The sequence below is a fragment of the Balaenoptera musculus genome, chromosome 5 (genome assembly GCF_009873245.2).
Source record: "Balaenoptera musculus isolate JJ_BM4_2016_0621 chromosome 5, mBalMus1.pri.v3, whole genome shotgun sequence".
Taxonomy (NCBI): Eukaryota; Metazoa; Chordata; class Mammalia; order Artiodactyla; family Balaenopteridae; genus Balaenoptera; species Balaenoptera musculus.
Window position 1 is genome coordinate 57,097,112 of NC_045789.1, and position 16,766 is coordinate 57,113,877.

General features: G+C 31.3%; 1 protein-coding gene across 2 annotated transcripts in view; it reads left to right on the forward strand.

Annotated features, from left to right (window-relative positions):
* TECRL (trans-2,3-enoyl-CoA reductase like) overlaps window positions 1–16,766 on the forward strand; it is a 110,069-nt gene that overhangs the window by 19,095 nt on the left and 74,208 nt on the right. For both annotated transcript variants that reach the window (XM_036853920.1, XM_036853922.1), the window contains exon 2: window positions 15,670–15,721. In XM_036853920.1, the coding sequence (XP_036709815.1) occupies window positions 15,670–15,721 (52 nt within the window). The remainder of the gene's footprint in view (window positions 1–15,669; window positions 15,722–16,766) is intronic.

Below are 16,766 nucleotides of genomic sequence, written 5' to 3' on the forward strand. Positions count from 1 at the left end.
CTCTCTCTCTCTCTCTCTCTATCTAGCATGTATAAAATAATGTTTGAAATATATATGTAACATTATATCTATATACCTATATCTATCTATCATGAGAGTAAAATAACATGCATTGTGTATTCTTACTTAAGACACACAGAGAAATAATGGAAATAGTGCCTGGTTTTATGGTCTTCTAGAATATTCTAGATAATAAAATTTTAATCATTTTGGACACTGACTTTAGAAGCATTAAAAGCATTTTTGGTTTCTCAACATCCATGGGTAGGAAGTGGGCTCTTGGAGAGCAGATACCTTGTCTTTTAGTTCATAGGTCTCTGAGTTGCATAAGTATATAATACCTCACATCATTCAGACATCTTGGACATTGAGATTGATACCATAATTGAAAATAATTTTTCATTGCTTCTGTGAGGACATGGTGTTGTATTTTGAGTAAATGATAGGGGTGAGTAAAGGATACTCATGAGTAAAGGATAGGGGACCAACTGTTGATCAGAAGGTAAATATTAAACTCTGGTAAATATTAGTATTGTTTATTAAGATTTTTTCTTGTTCTCACACAGAAACGTGGTAGAATTAAACTTGCCTACCTCTTCGAAGTAACGGATTTTGTTCTGTGAAATGGGAGTGAAAGACATGTATTTATTTCCTGAGGGAAGCTTTAAAAACCTAATCTAATTTCACTACCATTTTTCTCCCTAACTTTTGCCTTGGAAACAAGCAATGTTCCATATGTTGTCTGTTATGTCAATATAGATCCTAGACTAAGGAAAATGCAGAGTAGTTGCATCAGTCAACCTGTGATATACATGTAGTGCATGTGAAAACATAGCATATATTGTTTCAAACCAATGAGTTTTGCCACACAACCTAAACTATTCTGACAGGTGCATTCAATGAAACTTGAATTAAAGATGAGGTTCATGATTTTGTCATTTCAATATTAGTGATCCTTTCGTCATTAGAAAAATATAACAAAGAGAAAGAGAGAGAGGAAAAACAGTTATACATATATATATATGTATATATATACATATATATATATGTAATGTTTCCTCTTCCATTTAAAACTGTAGGATTACAGTAAGGCAGGACTACTCAAACTAAAAAGCTTCTTCATGGTAAAGAAAACCATCAATAAAATGTAAAGACAACCTATGAAATTGGAGAAAAATTTGCAAACCATATATCCAACAAGGGATTAATATCCAAAATATATAAGGAATTCATATACCTCAATAGCAAAAGAATAGATAACCCAACTTTAAAATAAACAAAGGATCTAAATAGAGATTTTTTCCAAAGACATACAGATGGCCAACAGGTACATGAAAAGATTTTCAATATCACTAGTCATCAGGAAAATGAAAATCAAAACCACAATATCACCTCAAACCTGTTACAATGGCTATCACCAAAATTACAAGAGATAATATGTGTTGGCCAGGATGTGAAGAAAAGGGAACCCCTGTGCATTAGTTGGTGGGAATGCAAATTGGCACAGACACTATGGAAAACAGTATGGATATTCCTCAAGAAATCGAAAATAGAACTACCATATAATCCAATAATTGAACTTTTGTGTATATATCCAATGGAAGTGAAATCATTCTCTCAGAGATATCTGTACTCCCATGATTATAGCAGTATTATTTACAAAAGCCAAGTATTATTTACAAAAGCAGTATTATTTACAAAGTATTATTTCCAGTATTATGGAAATAGCCTAAGTGTCTATCTACAGATGAATGGATAAAGAAAATATGTATATATATTGTGTATATATATATATTCATTGTATATATATTCAATGAAATATTAGTCAGCCTTTAAAAAGAAGGAAATTCTGTCATTTGCAACAATATGAATGAAACTAAAGGGCATTATGGTAAGAGAAATGTCAGACAGAGAAAAATAAATACTGCATGGTATCACTTATATGTGGATTTTGATTTTAAGTTAAACTCATAGAATCAGAGAGTAGAAAAGTGATTGCTGTTGGCTGGGGGTTGGAGGAAATAAAGAGAGGTTGTTAAAAGGGTATGAAATTTCAGTTATAAGATGAATAAGGCCAGAGGATCTATTGTATAACATGATGACTATAGCTGACACCACTGTATCGTATAGTTGAAATTTGCTGAGAGTACAACTTAAATGTTCTCACCAAAACCAAAAAAGTAAATATGTATGGTGATGGATGTGTTAATTAACTCACTGGGGGAGTTCTTTAATAATGTATACGTATATCAGGTCATCGTGTTGTACATTTTAAGTATCTTATCATTTAATTTTTAATTTTACCTCAATAAACCTGAAACAAATTTTAAATAAAAAATTTTAATAAACACGTACAGAAAACTGTAAAGTGGGTTAATAAAATATCTTATTATACAAAGAAGATAATTCAATAAATTGACTATATTAGATACTCCACCTATTCACTGGATATTAATTTCTTCAGTGAATGTTTAACGAGTACTTAGTGTATTTCTAGTAGGAGATATTGAATAAAATAGGCAGCAGAAGGGGGATGATTCTAAATATAGGAGGTTGGATCAATAGAACTCTGAAATTTCTCAGATAATGAAGTTGAAAATTCATGGTTTATAAAAAAGATTCTAGTTTGAAAAACTCTTTGAATATTGGTGTCATTAATAGAATAGAAACAGTTCTTGGCTTAACCCACATAGCATTCAGTTCTGGATGTTTAAATTTGTGATCACTGTCAGATATCCATGTAAATGTATTAAATACCCAGTTGTATATATACGTTTGCAGCTATGAAAACAAGTTAGTGCTGGAGATATACACCTGAGGGTATGAAAATATATGGCATTCAAAGTCATGAGAATGCATTAGATCAGCTTTACAGATAAAGCATGTCTTATTTTTACCCAGGATGCAATGTAAAATGATGTAATGAAGGTATTGAAGCTTCATGGCTCATTTAATCATCAAACATTTTTTAGATTTTCAGGCATATTAATTAAATAATAAATTTTTCATTGTTCTAAGATGAAATATACTCAGAATTTGTTTAACTGTTGATGAATTTGTCCATGAACATGCAATACACAGTGAAATGTGAAAAGTAATGCTATCACTTTCAGTGGCTGCCACTCTGTAGTAGCATTTATGAGGGCAGTGAGCCAGTGATGCAGAAATAATTGTAGCATCTACCTCTGTGGTTTGATGTCAAACAATTAATTAATAATATAAACTTTCTAAAGTTGGTTTTTCTCCCTAATTATTTTTGCTTGAAACTCATTTCACGTTCTCCACATCTTAAAAACTGTAACATAAATCTTGAAGTAGCTAAAAAGAAGTTTATGACCATCACTTCAAAATTTGAAGGGATCTCTGATGTTTTGGAAGCCATTTTAAATCTACCTACCAAGGTGATAAGATATGGAGTCCTTCCACATCAGTAGGTTTAATCTAGTTATCTAAAAAAAGTCCCACGACTTTTTGAACAAGTAAAATTTATTTTATAAAACAAGTAAGAGTGACCTTCAGTCTAGATTAAGCAATGACTCCAACTAATCAATGATGGACAATAACAAAGGTTTACTTCTCACTTGTGGCATGCCAGTGTGGATGAGCTATGGCTGTGCTCTGAGCTCTCTGTTCTGTAACCAGGTTGATGAAGCAGCTCTTGTCATTGTCCTTATCATGTCAGTTTCCAAGTAGAGTGAACAGAGAGGAGGCATCTTAGTTTCGACTGCTATAAAAAGTGACATAGATGGGGTGGCTTTTAAACAACAGAAATTTACTTCTCAGTTCTGGAGGCTCAAAGTCCAAGATCAGGGTGCCAGCATGGTCAGGTTCTGGTTAGGATCCCCTTTTGGGTTTCAGACTGTCATTCTCTTATTTTATTTACAGGACTAAACGCTCTCTGGAGTTTCTTTCATAAGGGCACTAACTCCATCATGAAAGCTCCACCCTCATGTCATAATTACCTCCCAAAGACCCCCAGCTCCTAATAACATAACATTGTGGGTTAGGATTTCAGCATTTGGATTTTGGGACACACAAACATTCAGTCCATGGCAGTTGGTGAGTCAAACTCTGGCTTGTAAAGCTTCTACTTGGACATTAAACGTTTGTTTTCCTCTCATATTTCACTGGTCAATCTGTGTCAGGGCTGAGTTCAACATGGTAAAGATACCAATTATTCCCTCTAGAAGGCCTGCCCTGGGAAGGACAACAAGTATTTTGAGCAATTATAAATCTACCAGAGTAAGCAGACTCTTTGCAATGAAGTTATTTATTCCAAAATTCATATTCCAAACTTCATTCACTTTAATCATATATGGAGCCCCAATTTCTCATTCAAATTCTACTCACTGATTTACTTAGTTGAAACAATATTGGATGCCTGGTTTATAAGCAAAAAAGAGAAGTGACACTGTAGCAAGAGAATGAAGGGAAAAGTTAAGAAATGAGAGCCAGCTTCCAGAACATGTACTTGTCATGGTAGAATTCAGTAGCTCCCATATGGTCATGTGAAAGCTCATAATGCCTTTTAGGACCTAAGGCTTGAAATTGACATTGCCTCATCTGTCCACATTCCACTGTACAAAGCAAGCCAAAGAGCCAAGTCCAACACAACGAGCATCACTTTCTAGAGAAGTGGAAATGATGAATAGAACAAATATTTGCTAAATAACTAATACGCCACAGATATACAGTTTCTAAGAACCATTAAAATTATCCTTCTTTTGGTAGGGCAATAAATATAATATATTTTAGGAAGAAAATTATTCAAAGTGGATGGATTTAAATATTTGATGCATAAAGAGGTAGTTAAAATCCTACATTTCTAGAAAACTGGCCACCCATAATAACTCTTTTCCCAAGAGATACTGTGAATCTTAAACTGTGGATTTCCTTGAATCACCAGGGAAAAAACAACCTCATGTTTTAAGATCTTATGCAGTATAAAATTTTGGTTATATTTTTTGTTACTCTTTTTTGTTTTTTGTTGTTTTGGTTTCTGCTGAAATTCAGTTTAACTGCATTGTGCATCTTTCAAAAGCAAATACTAGGTATCTTGAATATTAAGGTTAAATATTTATGGAGTCATGAATAGTTTCAGATTTATTATAAAACTAAACATATGACATATTTCACAGTGGTACCATGTTAGTTTCATTTTTGCATATAGAATTTGACATTTGAATGTATTTTTTTAAAGTTAATTGACATATCTCTTTAACATCGTCAGTAGAAAAAAGCCAAAAATTAACACAACAGAGTTAACATCGCAGGTGATTTACAAACCTGATGCACATATTTAAAAAGTAAACATCACCCTTCTGAATTTGTTTGTAATCTGTACAATGAAATGATTGAGCGATAAATTTCTTTTCCTTGTCCTCCTTACATGATTAATGTTTTTAATAGTTCTTTACCACTTGAGAGAAAATACGCAATAACTTAGCAACTTAAAACAAAGGCCACTTATTTATCTCATTATTCTGTTATTTGGTGATTTAGCTTATAGTTGTTCAGCAGATCTGCTGATGTCTGCTGGGCTCAAGCCCGCTGCCAGGTAGCTGGGTGATTGATCTGGGAGTGAGCTCTAGGAAAGGGTGCAACAGGGCCATGTGTCTGTCATCACTGGGGAAGCTAACTCAGGCTTCTTTATGTGAGGGTGTTAGCAGAAAGAATAGAAATACATGGCCTGTCGAGTCTTAGATTCATGACTTGCACAGCCTCACTTTCAACACATGCTTTTGGTTAAATCAAATCATAAGGCTAGCTTAAATATAACGTCCGGGGAAATAAACTCTACTTCTTGATGGGAGGATCTGCAAAATATTGTGGCCAATTTTACAATCACCACAATAGTATAGAATAATGTATACTTTTATTACTAATAAATAGTATATACATATGTACATATATACAACACAGATTGATAGATACTACTAATACTGAGCCCATTATTACTTATCACTTTCATTGTTATTTTCACTATATTTGAGCCTTTATTCAAAATACATTTCATGGCACTTATAAGTTATAATTGAAGTATTCATAAACATCACCTTTTCCATTTACAACTAAAAGCAAAGCAACTTTGGTAAATGTTCTTGTCATTGTCACTGCAAATCAACAAATAGAAACCAATTATGTTTTAAGCAATAATTTTTCAATGGACTATAAATCCTTACTTCTTCCAAGACTTTTTATTCTGATTATCATTAGGCAATTATCACTTAAATATGGCCCTGAAACATTTTACAGACTGCAATTAAGAAAATTCAAACTAGATTTAAAATATATCACATGGACTTTTTATTTCCCCTTTATCTGCATTTATATTTTGATGCACAATATTATTGATGTAGAATATTTTTACTTATGGAAAAATCATCTTTTTCAAAGAAATGAATATAAATTAATTTGGATTATGCATAGATACATTAAGTCTTTTCCCTATGATTATGAAGCTGAATGATGAATCAGTAGGTAGTAGAATATCATTCATTCGTTAACTATTTTCTTCATATAGTTAATTTTCATGTAATAATATGTGTGACTATTTGGAAAGGAATATGATTGTCATTTGATCACTACAGGGTTTTTTTGTTGTTGTTGTTTTCTTTTTAACATAACAAAAGACACCTTATTACTCTCATCACTTAGGAAGTTCCAAGGGTTTTAGGAGCCAGAAACAAGAGGAAGACAAAATATATATTTCTTAATATAAATCACAATTTCACACAAACCAAAAGAGTTTATAAGAACACATGAAATAACCCCCACTGCACACATACCTTTTATACCTTCTTAGTGGCAATTTGACTGACACAAAGATCTACCTACTTCATGACATATAAAAATAAGAAGCAAAGCTAGATATAGACTACACCTCATGACCAATGTTTGAGCCTCCTATATTACTTAGAAATTACCCAGATATCCAGAATTATACTTACCATTCATAATAGATTTTAAAGTTAACTAAGGGTCTTGGGAATTATATTTAAGCTGACATATTACAGAACTTAATTATTGTTGCTATCAAAAAGTTTGTCAGAATTGTACTTCGGTTTAAATAAGCATACAATTTTTTTCTTACTAGTTATCTATTCTATACATAGTAGTGTATCTATGTCAATCCCAATCTCCCAATTCATCACACCACCACCACCACCCCCACCGCTTTCCGCCCTTGGTGTCCATACATTTGTTATCTACATCTGTGTTCTATTTCTGCCCTGCAAACTGATTTATCTGTACCATTTTTCTAGGTTCCACATATATATGTTAATATACAATATTTGTTTTTCCCTTTCTGACATATGTCACTCTGTATGACAGTCTCTAGATCCACCCACGTCTCTACAAATGACCCAATTGCATTCCTTTTTATGGCTGAGTAATATTCCATTGTATATATGTACCACATCTTCTTTATCCATTCATCTGTTGATGGGCATTTAAGTTGTTTCCATGTCCTGGCTATTGTAAATGATGCTTCAGTGAACATTGTGGTACATGACTCTTTTTGAATTATGGTTTTCGCAGGGTATATGCCCAGTAGTGGGATTGCTGGGTCATATGGTAATTCTATTTATAGTTTTTGAAGGAACCTCCATACTGTTCTCCATAGTGGCTCTATCAATTTACATTCCCACCAACAGTGCAAGAGGGTTCCCTTTTCTCCACACACTCTCTAGCATTTGTTTATTGTAGATTTTCTGACGATGCCCATTCTAACTGGTGTGAGATGATACCTCATTGTAGTTTTGATTTGCATTTCTCTAATAATTAGTGATGTTGAGCAGCTTTTCATGTGCTTCTTGGCCATCTGTATATCTTTTCTGGAGAAATGTCTATTTACGTCTTCTGCCTATTTTTTGATTGGGTTGTTTTTTTAATATTGAGCTGCATGAGCTGATTATATATTTTGGAGATTAATCCTTTGTTTATTGATTCATTTGCAAATATTTTCTCCCATTCTGAGGGTTGTCTTTTCATCTTGTTTGCAGTTGCCTTTGCTTTGTAAGATCTTTTAAGTTTTATTAGGTCCCATTTGTTTATTTTTGTTTTTATTTCCATTACTCTAGGAGGTGGATCAAAAAAGATCTTGCTGTGATTTATGTCAGAGTGTTCTTCCTATGTTTTCCTCTAAGAATTGTATAGTGTCCAGTCTTACATTTAGGTCTTTAATCCATTTTGAGTTTATTTTTGTGTATGGTGTTAGTGAGTGTTCTAATTTCATTCTTTTACATGTAGCTGTCCAGTTTTCCCAGCACCACTTATTGAAGAGACTGTCTTTTCTCCATTGTATATCCTTGCCTCCTTTGTCATAGATTAGTTGACCATAGGTGCATGGGTTTATCTCTGAGCTTCCTATCCTGTTCCATTGATCTATATTTCTGTTTCTGTGCCAGTACCATATTGTCTTGATTACTGTAGCATTGTAGTATAGTTTGAAGTCAGGGAGTCTGATTCCGCCAGCTCCGTTTTTTTCCCTCAAGACTGCTTTGGCTATTTGGGGTCTTTTGTGTCTCCATACAAATTTTAAGATATTTTGTTCTAGTTTTGTAAAGATTGCCACTGGTAATTTGCTAGGGATTGCATTGAATCTGTAGATTGCTTTGGGTAGTATAGTCATTTTCACAATATTGATTCTTCCAATCCAAGAAAATGGTATATCTCTCCATCTGTTTGTGTCATCTTTGATTCCTTTCATCAGTGTCTTATAGTTTTCTGAGTACAAGTCTTTTACCTCCTTAGGTAGGTTTATTCCTGGGTATTTTATTCTTTTTGTTGCAATGGTAAATGGGAGTGTTTCCTTAATTTCTCTTTCAGATTTTTCATCATTAGAGTATAAGAATGCAAGAGATTTCTGTGCATTAATTTTGTATCCTGCAACTTTACCAAATTCATTGATTAGCTCTAGTAGTTTTCTGGTGGCATCTTTAGAATTCTCTATGTATAGTATCATGTCATCCAGAAACAAGAAAGGACACTACATAATGATCAAGGGATCAATCCAAGAAGAAGATATAACAATTATAAATATATATGTACCCATCATAGGAGCACCTCAATGCATAAGGCAACTACGAACAGCTATAAAAGAGGAAATCGACAGTAACACAATAATAGTGAAGGACTTTAACACCTCACTTACACCAATGGACAGATCATCCAGACAAAAAATTAATAAGAAAACCCAAGCTTTAAAAGACAAAATAGACCAGATAGATATTTATAGGATATTCCATCCAAAAACAGCAGATTACACTTTCTTCTCAAGTGCACATGGAACATTCTCCAGGATAGATTACATCCTGGGTCACAAATCAAATCTTGGTAAATGTAAAAAAATTGAAATCATATCAAGCCTCTTTTCTGACCACAACGCTTTGAGATTAGAAACCAATTACAGGGGAAAAAACGTAAAAAACACAAAAACATGGAGGCTAAACAATACGTTACTAAATAACCAAAAGATCACTGAATAAATCAAACGGGAAATCAAAAAATACCTAGAGACAAATTACAATGAAAACACGATGATCCAAAACCTATGAGAGGCAGCAAAAGCAGTTCTAAGAGGGAAGTTTATAGCTATACAAGCCTACCTCAAGAAACAAGAAAAATCCCAAATAAACAATCTAACCTTACACCTAAAGGAACTAGAGAAAGAAGAACAAACATAACCCAAAGTTAGTAGAAGGAAAGAAATCATAAAGATCACACCTGAAATAAATGAAATAGAAACAAAGAAAACAGTAGGAAAGATCAATAAAACGTAAAGCTGGTTCTTTGAGAAGATAAACAAAATTGATAAACCTTTAGCCAGACTCATCAAGAAAAAGAGGGAGAGGACTCAAATCAATAAAATTAGAAATGAGAAAGGAGACATTACAACGGACACCACAGAAATACAAAGCATCATAAGAGACTACTACAAGCAACTCTATGCCATTAAAATGGACAACCTGGAAGAAATGGACAAATACTTAGAAAGGTATAACCTTCCAAGACTGAACCAGGAAGAAATAGAAAATATGAACAGACCAATCACAATAATGAAATTGAAGCTGTGATTTAAAATCTTCCAACAAAAAAAAGTCCAGGACCAGATGGCTTCACAGGTGAATTCTATCAAACATTTAGAGAAGAGCTAACACCCATCCTTCTCAAACTCTTCCAAAAAATTGCAGAGGAAGGAACACTCCCAAACTCATTCTATGAGGCCACCATCACCCTGATACCAAAACCATACAAAGAACTACAAAAAAAGAAAATTACAGACCAATATCACTGATGAATATAGATGCAAAAATCCTGAACAAAATACTAGCAAACAGAATCCAACAACACATTAAAAGGATCATACACCATGATCAAGTGGGATTTATCCCAGGGATGCAAGGATTCTTCAGTGTACGCAACTCAATCAATGTGATACACCATATTAAGAAACTGAAGAATAAAAACCATATGATCATCTCAATAGATGCAGAAAAAGCTTTTGACAAAATTTAACACCAATTTATGATTAAAAACTCTCCAGAAAGTGGACATAAAGGGAATCTACGTCAACATAATAAAGGCTATATAAGACAAACCCACAGCAAACATCATTCTCAATGGTGAAAAACTGAAAGCATTTCCTCTAAGATCAGGAATAAGACAAGGATGTCCACTCTTGCCACTATAATTTAACATAGTTTTGGAAGTCCTAGTCACGACAATCGGAGAAGAAAAAGAAATAAAAGGAATACAGTTGGAAGAGAAAAAGTAAAACTGATCATAGTGTTTTTAACAGATTGTTTTCTTAATGATTACTTATTAGTTTACCCATAGGTAATACTATTTTATTGGAAATAGTCCTTCAGTATTTATACAGAAACCACTTCATTTAAATAGGATTTGAGCTTCCTTATTTCAGTAATATCATGTTAAGTCTAAACTTTCCTGAATGCAAGGATTATTTTCTTGACCTCACAAACCTGCAATAGGAAAGCATAATCAAAGTCATCTAAGAAGTAATCATACACATTAATTTCACCAGGCTTTATTTTATTCTTAAATATATGCTTTTAATTTGTGGTCTTCATGATCCTCTCTAGTCCTAAAATATTCTCGCCTAGGTTATAAATCATACATGCTAAAAAATATTCCAGAAAGACTATTCACCATGGAAAATTGTGTGTTCTATAAAACCAGAATTATTTTCTACTTTAATAAAACATATTTCTTTTTCTTTCTTTATTTTGATAGGGTATCAATCTCTAGTTGCAATTTTTAATTTTCTTTCACATTTTCCATATGTTAGAATTTCAAGTCATAAGACAGAAAACAAGTGTATAGAAATAACCATTTATTCAATACATAATATATAAAGACTACCATTTTCATATTGAATAGAAATGAAATGGCTTTGCAATAAATACTATAAATAAATATTCTAGTCACTAAAGGACATTTAATTTTATTGAAGGATTATAAAAATTAAATATTAGTTTTAGAGTGGTTACTGAGATTTTATTTATGTCTGCAATGTTGAAATAATATAATAACTATACAAAAATTATATACAATAAAATCAGATATTCAGTCATATTTTTCACCATATTTTCCCTCTACTCATATTTATTATATTTATATGAGATATATGTATATGTAATAAGAAAATAAATAATATCTAAGCTATACTCCTAAATAAAATTTATATTTACACATAATTTACTGGGGAGTAAAGTATTTATTTAAAAGCTTATTATTCAAGCTAGTGGGAAGCAGCTGCATAGCACAGGGAGATCAGCTCAGTGCTTTGTGACAACTTAGAGGGGTGGGATAGGGAGGGTGGGAGGGAGATGCAAGAGGGAGGGGATATGGGGATATATGTATACATATAGCTGATTCACTTTGTTATACAGAAGAAACTAACACAACATTGTAAAGCAACTATACTCCAATAAAGATGTTTTAAAAATAAGATAAATAAATAAATAAATTAAATTAAATCAATATCATCAGGGTAATGTTGTATTAAAACAATGTGCAAATAGAGTTTTTCCAGTTATGAAACTTGAGGATAATAATAAAGGGTCTTTTTTTCAAAAAAAAAAGCATATTATTTCAGAAGAATATATTTTTGAAAATTTCTATGGTGAAAATTTTAAAGAATTTATTAATGTTTATTTTCTTTTTGAATTAAAAATGAATTGACCAAATGCATTATTGCAACATATAAAGAACCATTTGTTATGATACTAAAAATTGAAAAATATGTGTATATATGTACATATATTGTTTTGACATAACAAAAACTCATTTTAAATAATCCAGTGTAGTATGTAAAGAAATAAAATTGATAGGCTAAAAAACAATTATCGAATTTCTTAAATAGTAAAGAAATCCAGTTAAATTTAAAACGTTTAAACCTTATTAAAACTGATATTTCTGCATATCTATAGTATCATGTCAATTTCATTCATAGCAAAAATTCTTGATATTCTATAAAATACCAAACATGTTTGGAATTTATAAGAATGTTTTCATATAGATTGCTTATTTGTATCTTAGTTACAATCTGAAGGTTATTCACTAGTAAAATAATATATTTTTACTCAGAAAACTTCCTGTCCATTCTGAGTAATGTATATGCAACTATATATTCTATGTGTCTTTTTGTTTTATGTATACTATATATTCTCTCTGTGTCTTTAGTAAACACATCTTTTTACAAAGTTCATTAACAATTTTTGGTTTGCACTTTGCAATTACTCTGTCAAACAAATTTCAAGTTGTTATTTTTCCTTACCATTTAATGTTCATTTCTCTAAGCAGGATAAACAGTATTCTGGAGATATCTGTTCATTTTAAGGAGTTCCTGAGAAAGTGGCTAAAATATAGTTTTAAAAATTAGTAATAGTGCAAAAAAAAGTTTTTTGTGAAATACTGCAGTATCTTCACAGGGGGCAAATTCAAGCAAATCCTAAATTTCACTTGAATGTGAAAAGCTTTTTCTAAGTCCATCAACTTAAGTGTTGAATAAAGTAATGATGGCCCAAAATTCAACTATGATCAGTTGAAATTCAGAGGTAAATTTCTGTTTCAAACATCATTTACCTTGTGTACTTAACATTTTAAGATTAATTTCCTCTAATTAGAATGAAACATTAATGAGAATTTCAGGATTTCAGATGACGGAATACTTATTTCTTCCATCTGCACAATTAATGGTGATTTATAAAAGTGAACACATTATTGTAATGATAGTTTGTCCTTTTTAAGAGGTAAAACTGGCTAAAAAGTAGAAGTTATTACGAATAAACTTCTTGATGAAGCTACAGAGTCATCAATTTAGTAATCAGAAAGTCCTATATGCTCTGTTAATTATCATCTTTTCCTCTCTTTGTGCTCTGAGTACAGCTAAAGTACTGAAAGAGTTGATCAAGCATAGTCTTGTGGCTAATTGAGCAACACTGTCTGAATCATTTAATGGTTAATTATATTCTTTTGTGCTGTATTTGATTAAAATTGCTCCAGAAAGGTCAGTTCTCAAAGATTTATGCAAAATCAACATTTTAACAAGTGAAAGTCCAATGTAATTTAAAAAAATAAAAAATAAATTTAAAACTTTGTGAGAAAGCTTTTAATAACAACCCACTTCCCACATGTAGGTATTTTCAGGAGAACATAATCTTAGTCTTGAAAGTTTGTAAATTCAGAAAAAAATATGCATATGTAAATTAGAAGATTGTCATTTAATGTATGCTGGTTTGGGAAAAAAGCATACAGCTTTTCCATAGTAATCTACTTGTGAAACACTTCATATCAGATCAAGGAGCTTCTGTTTTCATGTGACTGCATTCACAGCTTTATTTTTGACTTCAACAAAAGTGACTTAACACTTCCTTATATGCTATATGTTGTGCTACATGTTGAAACACAAACTGCAATACACCAGATCATTGTTTTCAAGGACCTGATAGATTGTTGGAACCGCCAGCGCGTAAACACAAGATTATGTGCCCTCATAAAGCGGAAGCTGAGCATATAGCAAATCCTAACAGAGGAGTTGTTAATCATGAAAATTATTATTTTTTAAAAATTAGATGGCCCTTGAAAAGACTGATGGACCGGTATTTGTTACTCTAGAGATAGCACGTGGATTTTAGTCATCCCTGTCAGAGGACACAACATATAATAGTGCTTCATGATTAAGTAACAGTGAGATAAAGCAATGAACATTGTTAAAACACATCATCCCCTTTTAAAAATATAATTCAAATATCAAATTCAATAATCAAAATTAAAATGAAATATGACATGTTCAAGCAAATAAATTTATATTACCCTCTCTAAAAACGTTTTCAAATATTTCCTAACATCTTCCAGAAAAGGACAGTGCTATGAACAATTTAAAATTTCATAGTAACAGAATCATTTAGGGTTCTTTTGTTATTTAAAGCATAACATAAATGGAAATTAATATCATTTTTCAGTGCCCAAATCTTAGAACTTTCTTGTTAGTAAACTATATACATAGAAAAAATAAGAAAAAAATTCTGAATGGTATATCACACACTTGGTTATGGGAAGGAGTGGAATATAGTAAAAGAAATGTATTCATCATCATGCTTCTGATATATGACAATATTAAATATAATATAATAATGTAAATAAGAACTGCCTGGAGTGGCATCCCTTTATGCACTTTTTTTTTCATTTTGTCCTCCAAAATAGCCATAAGAAGATTTTTAGTGTAGTAAAAAAAAAATTATGTATGCAATATTCTGTACATGTTTAGAGAAAGGAAATAAATTTGACTTGCATGATCATGAAAACGTCTTTGATGTAGACTTTGAAGGATTGTTGGGTTTTTCATAAGCCAGTGAAGAATCAGAGGCAGAGGGGAATTTCAGTTTGCAAGTTTGATATGAACAAAATCAGAAAGTCAAAAAGTACTGTGATGGCTTGAGGTGTTTGGATAAAGCTCTTATCCTCATGAATTTTCCTATTTAGATGAAGAAACATTTTTCCCTTATTCACTTTTCTAACATTAGAAAGAGGTAATTTTAGTAGATTAGGATCAAATAACAATAATATACTTAAAGATTCCAAAATAAAAAGGTATCTAACATAGATTTTTGATGGACCTATTATATTTTTGGATGGAAGTTTTAAAAACATAACTAACGACAGGGCTTAGATAGGATTTTTTTTTTTCTTATAATATTTTGAAGTAAACATTTCCCTCTTTTGTCCATGTAAATCAATTTTATATTCCTGGCTTCCTCTGATAAACTCTTTTACTATATATTTTTTCTCTTTTTGCATTTACTCATACTTTTAATTGATAGTCTCATCAATTTGGAAACCAGAAATTGAATATTATGGGCAGAGAAAATTCAAAAATATATTTTGAGATAAAAATTTGGATGAACTCACATAATTACACTATTATTATTATATACAAATATAAAACTTTGGAAAAGCTATATTGATGAAAATGTTCAAGGTTGTCAAAGCAGTAGTGCCTAAAGAGCTAAACAAAACAAGCAGGCTATTTTGTACTTATTTTACATTTTAAATATATTAAATTATGTTTTCTTCTTAAACAAATATATAGCAAACAAATGAACCCTTTTTCCTTATAATTCTCTCTATTTTCTTTTTCAGGTGACACAAAAATCTACTATTCATGATGTGAAACAAAAATTTCACAAAGCATGTAAGTTTTATATACAATTTTGAATTTATATTACAGTCTTTTTTTTCTCAAACTGGTTAAGATTTACCTATAAGAATAAGTTCAATATTATGATGGAAAGAGTGTGTGGAAATCATATTTTTACATGGAACTAAGAAATAATACTATGCTAAATACTTCTTCATTGTGAACATTTTCATATCTAACTTTCTAATTCACATTTTAATCTTCAACACTCTTTCAGTTTTTTATTTGAACTTTTTTCATACGAACAAGAAACTTCCTATATGTGAAAGGCATTAATCAATACAAGATATTTCTTTACATTTAAGCAAATATAGAGCAAAATTTTTACTTCAGTATTTATACTGGTCAAATATCTTCCACATAGGAATTCTTTAAACAATGCATTTAAATTGTTATTTAATTTTATTAATAGCTAAATTTAAGAGATCTCATTAAGAGATCTCCTATTACTATTTATCGGGAAATAATTATATGAGATTTCAATTTTTATTTTTACAACGTTTCAATTAGTTTAGCTATAATTGTTAACATAGTGATAATGTCTATAATTATTAGGTAACAATTTTTAAGAAACTAAATTTTTAGAGCAGTTTTAGATTCACAGAAAAATTATGCAGAAAATACAGAGTTCCCATATACCCCTGCCCCACAGGGGTACAGCATTCTCCACCATAAACATACAGAGAAGTACATTTTTACACCCCCCCAAACCTACATTGACACATCATTATTAACTAAAGTCCACAGTTTACATTAGGCTTCATTTTTGGTGTTGTACAGTCTGTGGATTTTGCTAAGGAGCATTTTCAATACTTTTGGATTTAGTTGAACAACATTTCTTTTCTGAAAATAGTTAAAGTTCACAATTTAATACATCAAATTGTTTAGCAATGCTTGAGAGTAAAATTGGTAGAACTGTTTTATTATTTTCATTATTTTATTTCAGGAAAAATGTAGACTATTTACTGAATACTTTTTGTGTATATGACATTATGCTAGGCATAATGAATAATCAAATGAAGATAGAAGACATCTTAGC